The 20849-nt window shown below is 40.2% G+C and overlaps 1 protein-coding gene and 1 long non-coding RNA gene across 4 annotated transcripts in view; one reads left to right on the top strand and one right to left on the bottom strand.

Moving 5' to 3' along the window:
• Positions 1 to 5728: 5728 nt before the first annotated feature.
• The window catches only part of LOC115296238, a 21508-nt gene continuing 6387 nt past the window's right edge, over positions 5729 to 20849 (bottom strand). Inside the window, exon 2 of the long non-coding RNA XR_003910797.1 lies at positions 5729 to 6315. This is a non-coding gene — a long non-coding RNA (uncharacterized LOC115296238). The remainder of the gene's footprint in view (positions 6316 to 20849) is intronic.
• LOC115296237 (HLA class II histocompatibility antigen, DO beta chain) lies at positions 11695 to 17767 on the top strand. 3 transcript variants are annotated; one of them, XM_029944703.1, is made up of 6 exons: positions 11695 to 12039; positions 15229 to 15375; positions 15964 to 16245; positions 16723 to 16833; positions 17088 to 17119; positions 17293 to 17767. In XM_029944703.1, exons 1-6 carry the CDS (start codon positions 11883 to 11885, stop codon positions 17317 to 17319), a joined length of 756 nt encoding a protein of 251 aa, XP_029800563.1. In that variant the 5' UTR covers positions 11695 to 11882; the 3' UTR covers positions 17320 to 17767. The 3 variants fall into 3 exon arrangements, with proteins under 3 accessions (XP_029800563.1, XP_029800564.1, XP_029800562.1); XM_029944704.1 differs by having other exon boundaries at positions 11697 to 12039; positions 15229 to 15498; positions 15964 to 16041; XM_029944702.1 differs by having other exon boundaries at positions 11699 to 12039; positions 15229 to 15498.

Genomic DNA, 20849 nt, shown 5'->3' with positions numbered 1-20849 from the left:
ACCGACTAAGCCACCCAGGCGCTCCCTTAGTGATATTTTAGACTCTCCACCATGTGTACTTTTGTTTGTTTCTTGAGGTAACCCTGGAAAGGAAAACTGACAGAAAAACAGGGAACAAAAGCACGCAACACACAAACAAATCAAACAAGTAAGCAAACCGAGAAAAAAAAAAGAAAAAGTAAAATAACCCCCCCCCCCCAAAAGAAAAACAACAGCAGACAAAGGACAGTCTAAAAGAATAAAACCAGAAATCCCAGCTACAAATAAAGAGCAGGGCGGAGACAGTGCTGATGGAAAAGTTTACATAAAGAAAGAAATGACAGGGGTGGGAAGAAAGAGAGATTGAACATTGACTAGGCAGAGAGACTAAAAGGCTTAATTCAGAGACAGAGAAAAAGGAGAATATGGCAGGAGGTGAGGAGAAAAAAACAAACGAAGATAATGTTACCCTGAGAAACTATATAGTCTGATTATTTCAGAGAGAAAGGAAGGTAACGAAGGAGGTGTAGAACATGTATCAAGAGAATGGATTAAATATGCCTGTTTAAGCAAACCTATAACCAGAATAACCAGTCTAGAAGAGGGGAAAGAAAAGAATGAGATAAGGGTGAATATATATGAATAGCAAGAATTGATCTAGAGTTAATCACGGCAATGCATCACTGCTGGTCTTGGGGGAGGGGCTGTTTCCGAAGCATTTATCTGCGCTCCGGTAAAAAAGCAGCTACCCAGTGCAGGTGGCTGTGGTTTGTTGTAGGCGGGTCTTGTCTCCACAGTAGTTCCGAAGGCAGCTCCCTGAGGTCCCACCTTGGTGGTTGAGGGGAGAAAAATGGCGACCCCCCAGTCCCTTCTCAAATCAGATGTTCCAAAACACTCTTTTGGGTCTGATCTCACTGTGCTGCGGGTGCAGCCAAGGTGGGCCGTGTTCTATGTCCCACACCCAGCTGCATTTTGAGCTCTTACTCCCTGTGCGTTAATGATACCACCCAAAATGTAATCCCGAAAGCCAGGGCACTTCCTAGAAGGGATCTAAGCAGGGGATTGAGCAGGGTTCCTCCTGATGCCGACTGGGTGCCTGGAGTACCATCTATCCCAGAGGGAATTTCTGGGACCAGAGCCCCCACCCCAAAGAATGCTCTGCAGTTAGAGATGGGATCTCTCTCTCTGAAACCCCTGGGGTTAGATATGGAATGATAGGATCCTTCTCCATCTGGGGCCAAGTTTTTCTCTTCTCCAGGTGCTTTTCTAGATTCCCCAGCTGCTCTTTCTCTTCTCTTTGTCTCTTTGCAGAAGGGGCTCCCTCCCTTCCAGGCCTCCATATCCAGCCGTTTTTATCTTCCCCGGTTCTCAGTCATGCTCCTATGAGGCTGTCTTCTAGGCAGACTCCATCTCTTTTCCTCCTAGACTCTTGTGGTTCAGAGTCCTTTGGCTTCAGCCCTTCTTTGAGAAATTCAGGTGGGAAGTACAGAACTCCCTCTTTCTCTTCCATCTTGCCAGCCATCCAGAAAAACTCCAAACACCATGCTATTCAAAATGTCCCAACCTGAATATCAACAAGGAAGTCTACTCCAAACTACTGAGTCAGAATCTGTGTTTAAATGAGATCCCCAACTTATGGGTACATTAAAGTTTGAGAGGCCTTGCCCTCCTACCTAACTGAAACTCATTGTAGAGCAGCCTCAGGAAAACTGGACAGTAGGCCACTATTCTCATCTGTTTTGCATCTTAAATTCCTCATATGAATAAAGTCATATGGTATTTGTCTTTCGCTTAGCATAATACCCTCCAGTTCCATTCACGTAGTTGCAAATGGCAAGATTTCATCTTTTTGATTGCTGAGTAATACTCTGTTGTGTGTGTGTATATATATATATATATATCACATCTTCTCTATCCATCCATCCATCCATGGACTTTGGCTATTGTTGCTAGTGCTTCTATAAACATTGGGGTGCATGTGCCCCTTTGAAACAGCACACCTGTATCCCTCGGATAAAGACCTAGTGGTGCAGTTGCTGGGTTGTAGGGTAGTTCTATTTTTAATTTTGTGAGGAACCTCCATACTGTTTTCCAGAGTAGTTGCACCAGTTTGCATTCCCAAAAACAGTGCAAAAGAGATCCTCTTTCTTTCCATCCTTGCCAACACCTGTTGCCTGAGTTGTTAATGTTAATAGCCATTCTGACAGGTGTGAGTTTTTGCTTGATGATACGTGATGTTGAGCATTTTTCTCATGTGTCTGGACCTGGATGTCTTCTTTGGAGAAGTGTCTATTCATGCCTTTTGCCCATTTCTTCACTGGATTATTTGTTTTTAAGTGTTGAGTTTGATAAGTTATTTATAGATTTTGGATACTAACCCTTTATCTGATGTCATTTGCAAACATCTTCTCCCATTCCATTGGTTGTCTTTTAGTTTTGCTGATTGTTTGCTGTGCAGAAGATTTTTATTTTGACGAGGTCCCAATAGTTCAGTTTTGCTTTTGTTTTCCTTTCCTCTGGAGATGTGTTGAGTAAGAAGTTGCTGGCCAAGGTTACAGAGGTTTTTGCCTGCTTTCTCCTCTAGGATTTTGATGACTTCCCATCTTACATTTAGGTCTTTCATCCATTTTGAGTTTATTTTTGTGTACGTGTAAGAAAGTGGTCCAGGTTCATTTTTCTTTATGTTCTGTCCAGTTTTTCCAGCACCATTTGCTGAAGAGACGTCTTTATTCCATTAGATATTCTTTCCTGCATTCATTTCTGGGTTCTCATTCTGTTCCATTGAACTGAGTATCTGTTTTTGTGCCAGCACCATACTGTCTTGATGATTACATTTTTGTAATACATCTTGAGGTCTGGGATTGTGATGACTCCAGCTATGGTTTTGTTTTTCAAGATTGCTTTGGCTATTCAGGGCCTTTTTGGTGCCATACAAATTTTAGGATTATTTGTTTTAGCTCTGTGAAGAATGCTGGCGTTATTTTGATAGGGGTTGCCTACATTTTAATTCTCTTCATTCATCCAGCCTACCCTCCACCACCATTTGATCTTCTGGCCTCTTAATTTCTCCTTCTTGTCACTTACCTTCAGCATCTTTCCCATTTGGTCATATTTTACTCTTTCCAAAGGAAGAGGGGAGACCTTAGGAAACTCTCATAGGTTTCTTTGGACCCCCAGAAAACGTCCCACCCCATATGCTTTGCCCAGTGTAGAAATGACCCACCCAATGCCCCAGCCCAATAGGCTAACCCATTTGCACTCTACAGGGCAGTTGTGATTCAAGAGGAGGAAGAGTGGAGTTGTCAGAATTTTGGGGAAAGAACTAAAGAGCAGGAGAAACAAAGATCTTCCCAGTTTTGGGTGCTGAGTGAGTCAAAAAGCACACATCTGATTGAGTTGATGCCAATCTGGTGGCGCTAGGAAATACTGGGTTTTGAACCTAGAGTTTTATGGACTTATAATTGTAATAATTTTAATACCAATAATCATTCAAGTGCTATGCTAAGTGCCTGACATTTATCTTCTTACTTTATCTTCAAGATAATCCTATGTGGCAGACATTACTATATCAATTCCACGAATGAGAAAATGGAGGTTTAGACATATTTAATAACTTGCCTGCATTACAAAACTTTGGAAAAAGTGAACTCTGCCCAGCTTTACTACAAAACTCCTCAAAAAGTCGCCTACACTCTATCTGCTTGCCTTCTTCCTATTTCCTTTTTTAAAGTTACAATTTATTTGAACATGGCTTTATATTAACGTGATTTAAAATTCAAAGGCCACAAAAAAGTTTACAGAGGAAACTCTCACTCCCCTCCTTTCCATGGTTTGCCAAGACCCCTTGCACGCACAATCCATGTTCCAAGCTTTATGTTTGTCCTTTCAGGGAAATCATGAAAATTTAAGCAAATATGTTCTTATTCCCTAATTTTGCAAAGAGCAAGTCCTTAGATCTACTGTTCTGAACATTATTTTTTTGTACTTAGAAACATATGTGTATATAGTACTCTATTTTATGGAAGTACCATATTTCATTTAGCCTGTCTTCTCCTGTTCCTGGGTAGTAAGGTTATTGGAAGTCCTTGGTTTTATAAGCAATGCATTGTAACACACATGTGCAATAATATCAGTAGGATAAAATTCTAAAGGGGGAGTTGTTGAGTCCAAGTGTATATACATTACTAATATTGATTTGTGTTGTAAAATAGAGGTTGAATTCATGCATAGTTCCATCAGCAACTCATATAGTTCACCTGTTTCCCCACATTCTTACCAACACAAAATGTTGTTAATTTTTTTAAATTTTAAGCTTATTTATTTATTTTTAGAGAGAGAGAGAGACTGCACGAGTGTGAGGGGGTGCAGAGAGAATCCCCAGCAGGCTTCACACCACCAGCAGAGCCTGGTGTGGGGCTCAAACTCATGAAACCGTGAGGTCATGACCTGAGCTGCAGCTGAGAGGCTGGCGCTTAACCAACTGAGCCACCTAGGTGCTCCACGTGTTGTTAATTTTTTAGATTTCATTAATCTAATGGATAAAAAGTGATATCATATGGTAGTTGTCATTGTTTTTCTTTTATTACCACTTACGTAAGAAAGATTAGAAATTCAGCAAGAATTAGGACCAAGAAGCAAAGATGAGAAACATACAAACATGCAAAACAACAGCAGTAGAACATCTGTCTAATATATCGGTAAATTAGGGAAGCCTGGGAAGCTCAGTTGGTGAAGCGCCTGCCACTAGAACGTGGCTCAGGTCATGACCTCACAATGTGTAAGACTGAGTCCCTTGTTGGGCTCTGTGCTGACAGCGTGGAATCTTCTTGGGATTCTCTCTCACTCTCTGTCTCTGCCCCTCACCCACTCATGGTCGCTCTCTCTCCAAATAAATAAATTAAAAAAATAAAATACTGGTATTGGTCAGTCAGAATAAGGAATGAAAAATGACTATGGCTCTAAAAATCACTAACAGATATGACTTTTAAATTTAAGAAAATTATGGAACAATCACAACATGAAAATGAGGCAGATAAAGTAAAACATTCTAAAGCCTTTGTTCTGTTTGGAAGGAGGGTAGAGATTCACCTTGGATGTTACCAATTTAGATAGTCATGTTAAAAATGTAGGAGTAACTCTTAACTAATACAATTAGAATTTAAAATTCTTTTTTATTTATTTTTAGTTAAAAATGTTTTTTTATTTTTTGAGGGAGATAGTATGAGCAGGGGAAGGACAGAGAGAGAGAGAGAGAGAGGCAAAGAGGATCTGAAGCTGACAGGGTGGCAGCAGCAAGCCCGATGTGGGGCTCAAAACTCAAGAATCACAAGATCATGACCCAAGCTGAAGTGAGATCCTCAACAGATGGAACCACCTAGGCACCCCTAGTATTTAAAAGTCCTAAGCAAGAAGGAGGAAATTAAAGAATTCTTTAAAATGTAATCAATTTAAGGGTGTCTGGGTGGCTCAGTTGGTTAAGCATCAGAATTCAGCTCAGGTCATGATCTCGTGGTTTGTGAGTTCAAGCCCCTCGTTGGGCTCTGTGCTGACATCTCAGAGCTTGGAGTCTGCTTTGGTTTCTGTGACTCCCTCTCTCTCTGCCCCTCCTATGCTCATGCTCTGTCTCTCTCAGTCTCTCAATAGTAAATCAACATTAAAAACTTTTAATGTAATCAATTTCATATGAGTGCTGAAAGGAGAAAAAAAGGAAGCAAAAAAAGAACATCACAAACTAGAAAACACAACAATAGTAGAAACAAATTCAGATAATTTAATAATCCAGTAAATGTAGATAGTTTAACTATGGAATTAAAAGAAAAAGGTTCTCAGATTGGATAAACACCGTTGTCCCACCCGACCTGTGGGGCGTGCAGGATACCCCGCGGTGGGCGCCTGAAACTCCAGATAGCAACTGGACTCCACGTGTACTTGTTTTCCTGTGTGTGCATACCTAGGTAACGTTTAATTTATAAATTAGTCATAGTAAGGATTAGCAACAGTAATTAATAATAAGATAGAACAAATGTAACAATATGCTGTAATGAAAGTTTCGTATTGTCTGTCTTTCAAGGTATCTTACTGTGCTGTCCTCACCCTTCTTCACCTTGTGATGATGTGAGGTGGTGACACGACTATGTGACGGGCTGATGTGAGGTGAGTGAGGCGCGCACTGCGAACTAGCACCAGGACTGATCTTCCGACCTGATGTCAGAGGGAGGATCGCTGGCTGATGGGCAGTAGTTGAACATGTGTCACTGAAACTTCGAAAAGTGAAGCCGTTGGCAAGGGGATCACAAAATCCAGTTATATGCTCTCCGCATTAATCACAAAGGAAACCTAAAGACATGAAAAGGTTAAAATCAATACATGCAATAAGATACATAAAACTAACACTAACAGAAGACAATGTTTATAGTCACACTGATATCTAAAAATATAGTCTAAGACAAAGGCATTAGTAGAGACAAAGATGATCATTGCATAATGATAGCAAGAAGTCACTAGAACATCATACTAAAACAGGGTCAATCTATACCTAGCAAAAATGCCACAAAATGTGTAAGAAAATATAGACAGAATTATAAGAATAAATTGACAAAAGGAAACATATTTCTAAATAATTATAAGTTGAATGGAAAAATAAGTAAGGATATAGAATAAACTTACTGATGGCCTTATCTATAATATCTGGAAGTCTAAAGATACCTCTTTTTTTTTTTAATGTTTATTTATTTTTGAGAGAGAAAGAGAGAGACAGAGTGCGAGCAGAGGAGGGGCAGAGAGAGAAGGAAACAGAATCCCAAGCAGCCTCCAGTCTCTAAGCTGTCAGCACAGAGCCTGAGGAGGGCTCAAACCCATGAACTGTGAGATCATGGCCTGAGCTGAAGCTGGTCACACAACTGACTGAGCCATCCAGGCGCCCCTAAAGATATCTCTTAAAATGGATAAATCAAGTAGTAGTGTTTAGAACATATTTAAGAGTACAAAGGTAAACACAAAGAAAATGGAAGAGGAGGGGAAAAGATGTAAACTCGTACTTTCATGATGTTCATAACTAATAGGAACTATTTAAGAGAGAGGAAACTAATTGTATTAAGAATAAAATTATCAGAACAATCCCCAAATATATACCTTTTTAAAATACTGTATCTGTAAAACTATAATAAACTATGAGACACAATGAGGGGCACCTGGTGGCTCAGTCAGTTAAGCTTCTGACTCCTGATATCAGCCCAGGTTGTGACCTCAGATTGTGAGATAGAGCCCAGCATCGGGCTCTGTGCTGATAGTGCAGAGCCTGTTTGGGATTCTCTCTCTCCCTGTCTCTGTCCCTCCCCTGCTCATGCTTTCTCTCTCAAAATAGATAAATAAACTAAAAAATAAAGAAAGAAAGAAGAAAAAGAAAACATGAGACACAATGAAAGATTTTCTAAAAGAAATACTCATATAAACAGCATATTTAACAGAAAATAATATTACAGGTCACAAATTACACTGAATCTATTTGCTATATTAAGTGTAAATGAGCTTACTGATATATAAAATAAAAATAGTTTTGGATTAGATTGAGAGAAAAACTCTGCTGTTTGCAATATACAAAAACAAACAAACAACAAACAAACAAATAAAACCCCAAAACACCTAAAATAGAGTGACTCAGAAGGGTCCACTCATTTATTAAAAAAATAAAATTATGGGAAAGGCACAGAGAATGTAAACAAAAAGGAAGCAGAGCAGAGGTTGTGATACTATTATTAAACAGATGAAATTCAAACAGAAAAATACTGAGTGAGACAAGAAGGCACTTTATAACGTAAAGTGTAAAATTCATAATGTGTATATAAGAGATACACATTTAAGTTCTAAATAGCACATAAGCAATTCTCATAAGGTTGAAATTGAGGGAGATACAAGGAAAATATTCAGAAATGTACTGTGCTAGTACATTTAACTTACTTTTCTCAGTAAAATAAGTAAGCTCACCGAAGATACTCCAACACTATAGAATTAGATCTGATGGATCTACATTAAACTTTATTCATAAAAAATAGAGAACACATCTTTTCAAGTTCCAGCAGAACATTAATGAAATGTACTACGTATTACGGAACAAAAAGCCTCAATGAATTCCTGAAAGTAGAAATGCTATTGATACTATCCTCTGACCATAAGGAGACAAACTGGATAATTTAAAAAAAATCAGAAAAGATAAATACTTCTCCACATCAAAACCTAAACTGTCTCTTGATCAGAGAGAAAAAACTCAAAAAATTTCTAGAAAAATTACAATTAAACATCACATTTCAAAGTTGTGAGACGTAGCGAAGGCAGTGCTCAGTGGAGATTTCATGGCCTCAGTCAATTAAAGCAAAGAATGAAACCACATGACTTAAGTGAAAGGAACATGAAAACAGGAGCAGAAAATAAAAAAAAGGCAGAAATGAAGAGTTAGAAAATGGGAAACAATAAATTCAAAAGCTTAACAAATTTCAATAAAGTAAAGCACTGACAAACTAGCCAAGAAAAAAGTAGAGAAAAGAAGAAATTACAAGGACAAAATTAATACATGTACAGGGAAAAAATCATAAGAAATTATTTTGTTCACTTTTATAATAAACTTGAAAGCTTAGATTAAATGAATAATTTGTTTGAAAAATATACCCAAACCAATCTCTTTAAAGGTAGAATGCTTATATAGAATAATTTCCAATGAAGAAACAGAAAAACTTGTAAGAGAGCTACCTCCAAAAATGCTTCAGGCCCAGATATATAGGTTAATGTAACAATATCTTTAAAAAAAAGGAAAAAAAAGGCGGGGGAATTCTAATCCTAATTAAATGGTTCAACTGCAGCAAATGTATTCTTTTAGTGAAGTATAATATCAATGTTAAACTATGCCAATGCACCAAAATAAAAACTTTAGATGAATTTACTTACCGATGCAAAAAGCCTTAAAAATATTCACAATTTTGTTTACAATAGAATCTAGTGCAAATTGAAAACAAAAACACATCAAGACAGGAAGCCCAGACACAGTACTGCCTGCTGAGGAGAGGTACACAGTCTTGGATTTAAGCTTCGTCCATCCTCTCATGCTTTTGCTGCTTGAGACAATCCCCATGTCAGGTTCTCATTCACTTAGCTTGAAGTAAAATGTTTTTCTTTACTTCCATGTGAGATAAAATACATGGGAAAGCTTAAGGTAAGTGTAGGTAGGAAGAAGGGAAGAAGTTAAAACTCAGCGGCTTGAGCTCTTTCTGATTGCCACTTCTCTCTCAGCTCCGCGCATGCCCCTCCAGGTGGGAGCGATGCAACCATTCACTTCTAGAAGAAGTACCCACAGTCAGGGTCGTGTGCTCTGAGTATGGAGTCTACCAGTTTTGGCCTGGGCTCAGGCTTCCAAGTCATTTATATTCACATCTATCTGAGGGACATGGAGGGGGCAGGTCAACATTCTTGTTCTTGTCCTTTATTGAGTTAAACTAGCCTACGCTGTGTAACAACCTTCAGAGCATTAACTAAGCAAAAATTATCTTATTCATGTTGCATCTGTTGTGGTTTTGGGTCGTTCTCTGAGGGCTTCTACTCTTCATGATGACTCAGCTAATTAGACTGCTTTTATATTCTGATTCCAGATTTCACCTTTCAATACAAGGTTGTCCTGCTTGACTTGGTGAGGGAAGAAGAGTCATAAAATGGTAGTTAAATTCTTTGACCAGGAACCTTTTGTTCACTAACCATTGGCTAGAACTGGTCACATAGTCCTGGGAAACCAGGAAGTATAGTTTTCCATGAACCCAGGAAGTAGAAGATGTTGGTGAACGCTAGTGATATCTTCCACACCTCCCCATCTTTGTCCTTTATCTGTCATGATCTCCCAGGAGATGCAATTACTATTTTGACTGGTCAGATTCCAGGACAGCGTAGGTTTACTAAGAATGCCAGGACCACAGTATTAAAAGTTTACATAGTTGCGTTTCACCTCTTTTTTGAATCCTATTTCTGCCATCTTGAATAGAGTCCCTTTGGGACCCACACTATTACTCATATTCTTGGGAGATTCTTAATCTTTCAGGATTTACAGCTCAATAGTGGTACAAGTGGTGTATAAGAGGAAACATGAGACCATGCTTGGGTCTCATGCTTCAGAGATGCGTACCGTAAAACCTTCTATTGGGGTAACCCAGAGATTTGACCAGCTAATAATAGAGCCAGTCTTTTATTTACAATTTGCTATTACTACTTATGGGTAGTAGTATGGTCATTTAGAAACCTTCCAGATGTAACACAATTCCTTCCACTTAAAATACAAATGTATTCCATTTAAAAAGCTATTGGGGCACATTAAATGTCTGACTTCGGCTCAGGTCATGATCTCACGGTTCATGGGCTCGAGCCCTGCGTTGGGCTCTGTGCTGACAGCTAGCTAAGAGCCTGGAGCCTGTCTTCGGATTCTTTATCTCCTTCTCTCTCTGACCCACCCTTGCTCAAGCTCTCTCTCTCTCTCAAAAATAAATAAAACATTAAAAAATTTAAAAAACCCCATACAGGGTAATATTAGTTTTAGGAGTAGAATTTGGTGGGTTGTTACTTACATAGAACACCCAGTGCTTATCACAAGTGCCTTCTTTAAAAAATTTTTTTTAATGCTTATTTATTTTTGAGGGAGAGAGAGAGAGAGAGACAGACAGAGCCTGAGTGGGGGAAGGTCAGAAAGACAGGGAGACACAGAATCTGAAGCAGGCTTCAGGCTCTGAACTGTCAGCCTGACGCGGGGCCTGAACTCATGAACTATGAGATCATGACCTGAGCTGAAGTGGGATGCCTAACCCCAACAAGTGCCCTCCTTAATACCCATCACCCACGTAGCTGTTAAGGTCTTTCTTATACATAATTTTCCTTAGTGTGGCTTTTTGCTCAAGTTTGAGTCCCATCTTTTCCCTTGTTTTCACTTCCAACACTTTTTTTTAAAGTTTATTTATTTATTTTGAAAGAGAGATCTGGGGAGGGGCAGAAAGAGAGGGAAGGGGGGGAGGGAAGGAGGGAGGGAGGGAGGGAGAGAGAGAGAGAGAGAGAGAGAATCCCAAGTAGGCTCCACACTGAGAGTGTGAGACTCAAGTTCACAAACCGCGAGATCATGACCTGAGCTAAAACCAAGTGTCAGACAGTTAACCAGCTGAGCCACCCGGGTGTCCCTCACTTCCAGCACTCTTGAAGGACTGTTTATATCTGCTGCCTTCATTTCCAATATGCTCTTTACTCTTTTGAAATATAGTTTCTGCCTTTACCACTCTATGTCCCAGTGAAGGTTATCTGTGCTCCACTAATTACATAACACAACAATGCCTCTTATATTTTATTCTCTGGAACATTTTTTGCATCATTTTGTTCTTTTGAGAATCTTCTCTTCATTTTCTTTTTTGTGGCCCTCTCGGATTATGGGAAATCTTACTCTCCAGGTCATTTTCAATCTCTTCTATTTCTTCTCTGATAATTGCTTCATTAACTCCTCTTGGGGCAAATGCTTCAGAATGGTGTCTACCTTCTGCTTTATTTGCACACTTCATTGACAATATCAACCACCCCATAGGAGGAAGAGACTTATTGGTTAGAAAATAGCAGAATGCATAAAAAACAATCTGTGTAGTTCTTTTAGGATCACATATTATATACGCTGCTAAAAATATTTTTTAACAGCCCATTTCCCACATACCTTAAACTACTGTCTGTGATTAAGCAGGTGATTAAGCACCAATTCTTGAGTGGTATGGAAGTCGTCTGCCCAGCATCTAATGATGCAAAACCCTTCTCTTGTGATTGGTTATCAATGGGAAGAGTTTCCAATCCTGAAGCGGCCAGGAAAGTATTCATACTCTTAATAAATATTTTTTTGACTGAATTTTATGGGAGTAAGCCCCATTCTGAAGAAGCTGATGACTTTACTGTCTCATTTATTTTTTTCTCTCAGAATGGGTTCTGAGTGGGTTTCCTGGATGATGGCTCTGCTTGTGAGTGTAATCAGGCTGGATTCCTCCATGACTCAAGGCAGAGACTCTCCAGGTAAGAACAGAGCAATTTTTTTTCCATGTGTGTATGCAAGAATTGGCATGCTGGGGTTGGGGGTGGGGGGTACCTTTCCCTGTGCGTCCAGGCTGCAGACCAGACTGGAACTGACTTCTGGCTTCAAAATGTTCTTCCCTTTGGAAGAAAAATAAGCCTCCTCTCTTTACAACACACAATGGACTGATGGGAAAAGGAACTTCCCATACCAGAGCTGCAGATTCAAGGAGTAGGGTAACAGGAAGAAGGGAAGCCTTTTCTCTTGCTTAGGGCTCTCATTGTATCAATGTCTGTCTCAAGAACTATATAAACTGCAGGCAGTCTGAGAATAGTTGCCATTTGTTCAGACAGGAGTTTGCTCTGATGATTGTGACTGTTTTTATATTTATCAGATTGGGATACACCTGGACAAACAAAATTGGAAACAAAGATTTCTTCATTTGGCATTTATTAACCCCAGTTTTGAGAAATAAGAGAAGTTGGTTGCATTATCCTCAGACTATCCTCAGGCTACTAGGTACATGTATTTATTGCTGTTATTTTTCTAGCTGAGGAGATAGGGTGTACTAACATGAGGCAATATTGCACCCTGAAAACATAGTTATCAGCAGAAAACAGGATGTAATGAGCTAAAAACAGAACGTCTTTGAATGTCAAAGTTTCATTAAACACAAAAGAGGAACAAACCTAAGAGGGTGGGGTAGGTGGAAGATCTTTGTTCCTTGAGAACAGAAACTTCTCTGAGTTTATAATGTCCATTAAGCAACACAGATGACAAAAAAATCAGTGCAGATCTTAAGTATGACACAAATCTGACTAAAAAATAATTTTCTTTTTCTGATTTAAACCATAAGAAGGAAGAGCATTGAAGTTAGAGCTAACTTTAACTACTAAGAGATGAGTGTGGCTGACCCAGGAAGGATGCTGCCTTAGCTCAGTGCTCAGCTCAGTAGCTCGCAGAGAAGGACTTGAGAAATGAGAGCAAATTTACAACTCTGGATCAGTAACTATTATCTTTCAAGCCTTACTCATGCCATTTCTTCAGGGAGGTCTCTTCTGGGCAACCTGCATTATTAACCTATTTGAATTTCCTTTTATTATTGTTGTTCTCAAGTGCACAGAATCACATTAATCTTACCCAATGAATTCACAGGACCTTGTTGTCATTTGTCAATGCAAGGACTCTCCCCTCTTCTGTTGTCTCCATTTCCACACCCTCCTGTCCTGAGAGAGCCATTCTTATGTGTCTTTAAGTATGAGGTGGCCTTTAAGAATATTTAGCATTGTTTTTCATGTGTATTTTAAAATCTTAATAAATGGAGTTATGCATTGAATCACATTCTGTTTCTTTTCTTTCTTAACACTATGTTTTTGAGCTCTACTTCAGTGTTGTTATCAATGGAAAGCAAGTCAGGGAGAGTAAGTGGTTCTATGCAAAACTTCCAGATATAGAACTAGAACTCAAATCGACTGAAACCTAACCCATTTACCAATTTGTTATTTAAGATTTTTCAGATCTTCATATCCATGAAGTGTCTTAGTCCATTGTGTCTTATCATTGTGTCTTAGACCATTCTGGTGACTGTAGCAAAATACCACAGATTGGGTGACTTATAGACTTATAAACAACAAACATTTATTTCTCACAGTTCTGGAGGCTGAGGAGTGTAAGTATGGCTGTGTTCTTATTGATTTTTAATTTTTTAATGTTTACTTATTTTTGAGAGAGAGAGATAGAGAGGTGAACAGGAGAGGTGCAGAGAGAGGGAGACACAGAATACAAAACACGCTCCAGGCTCTGAGCTGCTAGCACAGAGCCTGACTCAGGGCTTGAACTCACAAACCACGAGATCATGTGCCAAAGCCAGACACTTCATTGACTGACCCCTCAGACACCTCAGTATGGCTGCATTCTGATGAAGACTCCCCTCCTAGTTCATAGCTGGCACCTTCTCCCTGTGTCCTCACGTTGTGGAAGGGGCTTGGGATTTCTCTGGATACTCCATTATAAGGGCTAATCTCATTCATGAGAGAGGGCTCCACCCTCATGACCCAAACACCTCCTAAAGGCACCTTCTACTGATAATATCCCCTTTGGGAGTTAGGACACCAACAGAAGAATTTGGGGGCATAAACACTCAGACCATAGCATACTGTGTTCGCAACAAGTGAGAATTGCACTTTTTCTTACCTATGAGGACAGATTACATAATTTTTGAATGTAAAATTACACTGAAGAATAGCAGAGTAGACATTATATGAAACAATATGTAGCTCAAGCTAATCAACTATCAATATTAGGAAGGTGTTTTGAAAGTAGAAAATCATAATGGACCATGGATTAGATTTTTTATTTCACCTTTAGTGGCACTATTTCATGTAACAATCCCCAAAGAAGGTTTAAGCTAACTACATTTTCTACCACCATGTTGTTGTAGTTACTGGTGTGGTAGGTATAGTGCCAATGATGCTGGTGGCAGTATTAATCTTCAAGCCATGGATTCGTAGTATTTTACTTAACACCAACAAAGATATTATTACCTTATAGAGCCAACAGAGGGGTGAAGTCTAAGTAAAAGTGCAAGGGGAAAGGTCCAAAAGGAAATTCTTGGAGAAAACCCATAATGAGTGAGAAGGGGAAGGGGAGTTAATTTCACATTAAACGGGTATGGAGTCTGCGTTTCTTTGCCCACCTCCATCACTCCTTCACTCTGCTCCAGAATGAATGTATAGAACAAACTTGCTATGGGCAAGAGTGCTGTTGAATTACTCCATATGGGGATGGATCTTTTTAACTTGATAACAAAGGGAGTTGAAGTCTTGGGCTTCTGAAAGCTTGGCTTGGAGAAACCAAGCACAGTGACAGCAAAACACAAATTGCCAATAAATATTTGTGGAATGAATGTTTATGTCTCTCGGGGCTCTCTTTTTGACTTGCCTTTTTGGGATTACACACCTTCTGTGTGGCTGGCCCTGTAGGATGGGTCTCAGGCTGCTTTCCATGATGGATGTCTCTTTGCTAAAAAGAATCAGAGTGGGGCCCAGGGGAGAAGAGGCTACTTTGACCTATTTACTGAGGTCAAAAGACCTCCTCTCAAATTCATATGGTCTGGCATAATTTGCCATGTATGGGTTCCTAAAAGTGAGGATTGGTTAATAGTCTTCTCCCCCCCCTCTCCCATTTTCCAGAAGATTTTGTGATTCAGGCAAAGGCTGACTGTTATTTCACCAATGGGACAGAGAAGGTGCAGTTTGTGGTGAGATTCATTTTTAACTTGGAAGAGTATGCACATTTTGACAGCGACGTGGGAATGTTTGTGGCATTGACAGAGCTGGGTAAGCCTGATGCTGAGCTGTGGAACAATCGGCCGGATATACTGGAGAGGTGTAGAGCTTCTGTGGATGCGCTCTGCAGGCATAACTACAAGTTGGGCGCACCCTTCACAGTGGGGAGAAAAGGTGAGGTGAAAAGTGAGGTCTGGCGGGGTTCAGGAATCTCTTACATGTGAACCTGATCATAGGCTCTACTTCCTTATGATGGGCAATTTCCTGCTTCAGGATAAATGGCTTGTAAGAAGGGGAGTCTGTGTATGTTTTGTCCCCAGGTGTGATTCATTCATTATCCTCACAGCCCAGGTCACTGTGGTCTTGGTCCCAGACCCTCCAAATTCTCAAGGACTTTAAGGACTAGTGGGCTCTCAAATAGAGGAGGTAACTGTGGGAGTATCTGATAAGGCCCAATTCATCCTTGGGGCATTGACATGCCCAGTTTCTGAGTCTTGGGGGCAAAGGTTTCCCCACATTTCCATTTTCCACTTGGGTGATGTGAGAAGAAGATCAGGGCAGAGATTGTCTTTCAAGGAACCCCTGTCCTGGCTTAGTGGTTTTCCTTCACAATGTCTCTTTTTTTTTCTCCCTTCCCAGTGCAACCAGAGGTGACGGTGTATCCAGAGAGGACCCCATCCCTGCAACACCACAATATGCTGCTTTGCTCGGTGACAGGTTTCTATCCAGGGGACATCAAGATCAGGTGGTTCCGGAATGGGAAGCAGGAGAGAGTGGGAGTGATGTCCACTGGCCTTATCAGGAATGGAGACTGGACCTTTCAGACAATGGTGATGCTGGAAATGACTCCTGAACTTGGAGATGTCTACACCTGCCTTGTTAATCATCCTAGCCTGCAGAGCCCTATTTCTGTGGAGTGGAGTGAGAATCAGCTTCTTGTACTCTCTGGGCCAGACTCACGGTGATGCTGACTCAGCACGTGGTCTGTGTTACCTCTGCATTTATATTGGTCCCGATACTCATTCTTCTTTCCAGTGATCTGAGGAGTCATGGAATTTGGGGTCCTTGGGTTAGGGTAGGAGAAGACACGACAGATATCTATTATTGTATCTGCCAAAAAAAATAAGGAGGTCTAATCACCTCATCACTTATTTCCAACTTTGGGAACTAGTATCCTCTAATACTTTGTCTTGGTATTTTAGGGGACATTCTTACGGGCTGCAAGATTCAGTAAACAGAAACTCCATGGGTGCAAAACTTGGCTTCAAAGAACCGTTTCTAAATGTATTTCTTCTCTAGATGGTACTTGATTTGGTGTCTAGTACAGACTCTGGGATTTCAGGAAGGCACACCAAATACTGGGAAATTTTTACTAATTTTAAGACCTGTTTCCCATAGGAGCTCAGTCTGCATATTCTTGGAGAAAGATGCTTAGTGGAATTGCAGCCTTCCTGCTTGGGCTGATCTTCCTTCTGGTGGGGACTGTCATCTGCCTCAGGGCTCAGAAAGGTAATGAGCCTCTCAGGAGTCCCCTGCCACCTGCCCCATAGACTCTCCCACTTCCCCTAACTTCAAAGATATGAGGCAGGGAAAGGTGATTGTACTTCTCAGGGATCACCAGGAGCGTCTTTTCTGAAGCCGGAAACGTATCAGGGGGTCAGCAGAGCTAGAGCTCTGATAGTATAGTTCGTCCCCTATCCTTCAAGATAATCACAACATTTGGTCCTAACTGGGGGCGTTCTATTTCTTTCCTCTCGTTCCAGGATATGTGGAGACTCAGTTGTCTGGTGATGAGGTAATGTCTTCTTCCTTGTCTTTGGGTGGCTAACTGTTGTCCCCGTGCTTTGAGCAGAGGGAGCGGTCTTGAGGGTAGGGTGTGGGGGTGGCTCTGGCTGGGTGGCCTGGGTGCTGAGTCTCTGGAATAGGAGGGTGGGGTCCCTCCTACAACTTGGATCACTGTCCCTGCAGGTCTCAAGAGCAGTTCCCTCACCATAGCCATGCTAAGGTCCCAGTCGGAGCTTCTTGCCCTGGAGCCTGAAATAGTACGAAATGACTTAAGCCCGAATGATTAAGTGAAGGACTCTCATGAGGTCTGTGTTCTGGAGCTACTTCTAATGAGTCCTTGAAGGAGTCCTGACCTGATTCTAGAGTTCTGTGTTTTGAGATCATCTCTCACTTTTCTGCCCTTCTTCCTCCTCCTTGCATGTGCCATTAGTCCCCATTTTTAAGGATAGTGTGCAGAAATTCCCCCTAAAGCTGACTCCTCTTACCCCCAACCTGTGTACTTCCTATGGTCCAGCCCTAACCTTGTGAGTTATCTGCGTGTCTTCCTCTTTCCAGCTGCGCTCTCCACTGTTTCCAGAAGACAAATGCTCAGAGGCACTGTTTCCTTTTCACCATTTTTTATGACCTTTTTTATTGTAAAATAAAACTGAGACATAGATAACCACTCAATTAATTATAAGGCAAAACTCCTGTAATCATCACTCAGATCAAGAAATAGAACTTTACTGGGAAAGGCAGGAGTCTCCATGTACCTTAGGCCAAGCAACCCCCTCTCTCTCCTCTCAAAAGTAATTATAATCTGGGAGGCCGGGGTGACTCAGTTGGTTAAGCGGCCCACTCTTGATTTTGGCTTGGGTCATGATATCATGGTTCATGAGACTGAGCCCTGCAATGGGCTCTGTGCTGACAGTGCAGAGCCTGCTCGCTCCCTGTCTCTGCCCCTCCCCCATTTGTGCGCGTGTGCGCGCGCGCGCACGTGCTCTCTCCCTCTCTCCCTCTCTCTCCCTCTCTCTCAAAATAAATAAACATTAGAAAAAGTAATTGCATTCTGACTTTTAGAGAAATCACTGTTTAAGTTGTTTTTTAAATATTGATTTATTTTTGAGAGAGAGCACAAGCAGGGGAAGGGGAGAGAGAGAGAGAGAGAGAGAGGGAGGGAGGGAGGAAGTGTGTAGACACAGAATCTGAAGCAGGCTCAAGGCTCTGAGCTGTCACCACAGAGTCTGACATGGGGCTTGAACCCATGAACTCAGAAATCATGACCTGAGCTGAAGTCAAACACTTAACCAACTGAGCTACCAGGTGCCCCAGCTTAGTTGTCTTTTACGTATCATACTTTACTATTTCTCCTCCATCCCCTTTGCCCCCCTTATGACTCATGTGTTGAAAAGCCTGAGTCATTTGACCTACAGAGTTTTCCATAGACTGAATTTTACCGATTGCATGCACCTGGTGCCGTTTAGCATGCCCTGCTGTCCTCTGCATTTCCTGCAAGTTGGCAAATGGATGCAGAGGCTGGATAGACAGGCTTAATTTCTTTGGTGAGTCTGTAGGTGGAGGTGTGCTTTTTACCATGAGGCACAACTGTCCAATTTGTCTCTTTTTATGGTGCAGTCACCTTTGCTAGTCTTTGCTGAGGCCCTTGAATTCACTGGGGGTTGTAGAATTGTAGAATGGGGATGACCTGATTCTATCAACCCTTCTTCAGTTATATGCTTTATTGCTTCTGTAAAGAGACAGTTCTCTTCATTTACTGACAGGTTGCCCAGTGATACAGTGGAAAGAAAGGATCAGTGTTTTAACTCTTTCACTTTATTAATTTTCAAGTTAATGAATTTGTTTCCTACTATTTTCCAAAGATGGGCAATTAGGTTTTACTTTTTATCTTTATTTTTTGTATCATTCAAGGATTTAAATGTATTTGGTGGATTTTAACCCATGGCAGTTTTTAGCCATGAGTTCAATCATATCATCTTAGGTGCATAGAAAATTCTTCAAGTTGCTCTTGAGTCCTTTGGAAACAAGTCTTTTGATAATTTCTTTGTTATCTGTATGCCAAAATGTTCCAAGTTTATTCTGTATGTTTCCTGCTCAGACCTGCAATCAGCCATTGTTTTAGAAATTCCTGGCTTATTTTAGCGGGAAATATCACTTAGACCATAATCTGGAGTTAGGAGTTCATCAGTATATCAGGTCTTTTGGGTGGAAATTTTTCTATGTAATGTTTATATATCTAGAAGCACAAAGTTTACGTATATACAAATAAAAAATTAATCTCTTCCATATTACAGTTGTGTCTCCTTTCTTCCACATCAAGAGTTCTGGTTTTCAAACACATGGGGAGACACACACTTAGAATATTCACCTGTACTCATTTACTTTTCCGGAATGAACACACGCAGCAGCCTGAACATAATGAAACAACCACCAAAATTATTGCTGAAAACACTTAATACACCTCTTGCCTCTGTTCTCCTCATCATCTTTTCTTTTTATAGTTGTCCTATATCTATATTATGGATCATATGCCATTACAGAGGATACTCGGTCCCTTTTTAGTCTTAGTTCAGTGAGTGATAATGTGTTTAACGATGACTATTATTCTTTATGTCAGTGTTCTTCAGGTGCAGTGGTGCTCCGGTTGTGGTATATGGACTCCTGGAGGTCCCTGAGACCTTTTGGGAAGTCTGAAAGGTCAAAAAAATTTTATAATAATAATAATAATATCTTATTTACGTTTTCACTGTATTTTATTGATGATGTAAAATCTACAGTGGGTAAAACTTTTGGTGCTTTAGTACAAATCAAGGCAGTAACACCAAACTGTGTAAGTAGTCATGATATTCTTGACTGCCATGCACTTGCAGTAAAAAATTCTCAAAAATGCCAGTTTCACTAAAGGATAGCCTTGATGAAGCAATAATTAATCGTTAGTTTTTACCAACTTTGGAATCTCAAGTAGGCACCTTTTTAATATATAGTGTGACAAATGAACATTTCTCCTGCAAAGTGAGTGATTTTATTTTGTGGAAAAGCACTGTGTAATTGCTTGGGTTGTGGGTGAAACTAGCCCTCTTCTTTTTCTAATCGACTGTCATTTTTCTTGAAAGAATGACTGACAGACACATTATGGTTATTTGGCCTTACGCATTTGGTGGACGTTTTTTCAAAAATAAACAAAGGAGAAATGCTTTTGACAGTGAAATTTAGATTTTTGAGAGGAAATAAAAATTCTGGAAAACTTGTGTTTGACACAGCTTCCCCATAATAAAGATTTTTGGATGAGACTGATGGTGATATTACCAAATATGATTTTTTATATTGTTTAGTGAACAGTGTCAAAATTTTGGAGCTCTGCATAATCCTGTGAACCCCCTTCCAAATGATCAATGCATGATACTGCAAAATCATGGATGGATAGAAGGTCCACTCAAAGTGCAAGGTAGACCATGAATTTTAATATAACATAACATGAAAAGACCATTGATAAGATTTCAGATTCCACATTGCAATTGATTTGTAAAGATTTACCGTTTGTTCAGTTGTAATATCTTATCAAAGAAGAATACACACAATAGCGGAAAGGTTATTAAAATTCTTCTCCTCTTTCCAACTACATATCTGAGTGAGGCCACCGTTTCTTCATGCATTCTACCTAAAGCAACAGATTACAGATTGAATGTAGAAGAATACATGACCAAGTGAATTATTACTAAGCGAGATATTAAAAAGATTCTTTT

This window comes from Suricata suricatta, chromosome 7 (genome assembly GCF_006229205.1).
Source record: "Suricata suricatta isolate VVHF042 chromosome 7, meerkat_22Aug2017_6uvM2_HiC, whole genome shotgun sequence".
In the NCBI taxonomy this organism is placed as follows: domain Eukaryota; kingdom Metazoa; phylum Chordata; class Mammalia; order Carnivora; family Herpestidae; genus Suricata; species Suricata suricatta.
This window is presented reverse-complemented; position numbering and strand designations above follow the sequence as displayed.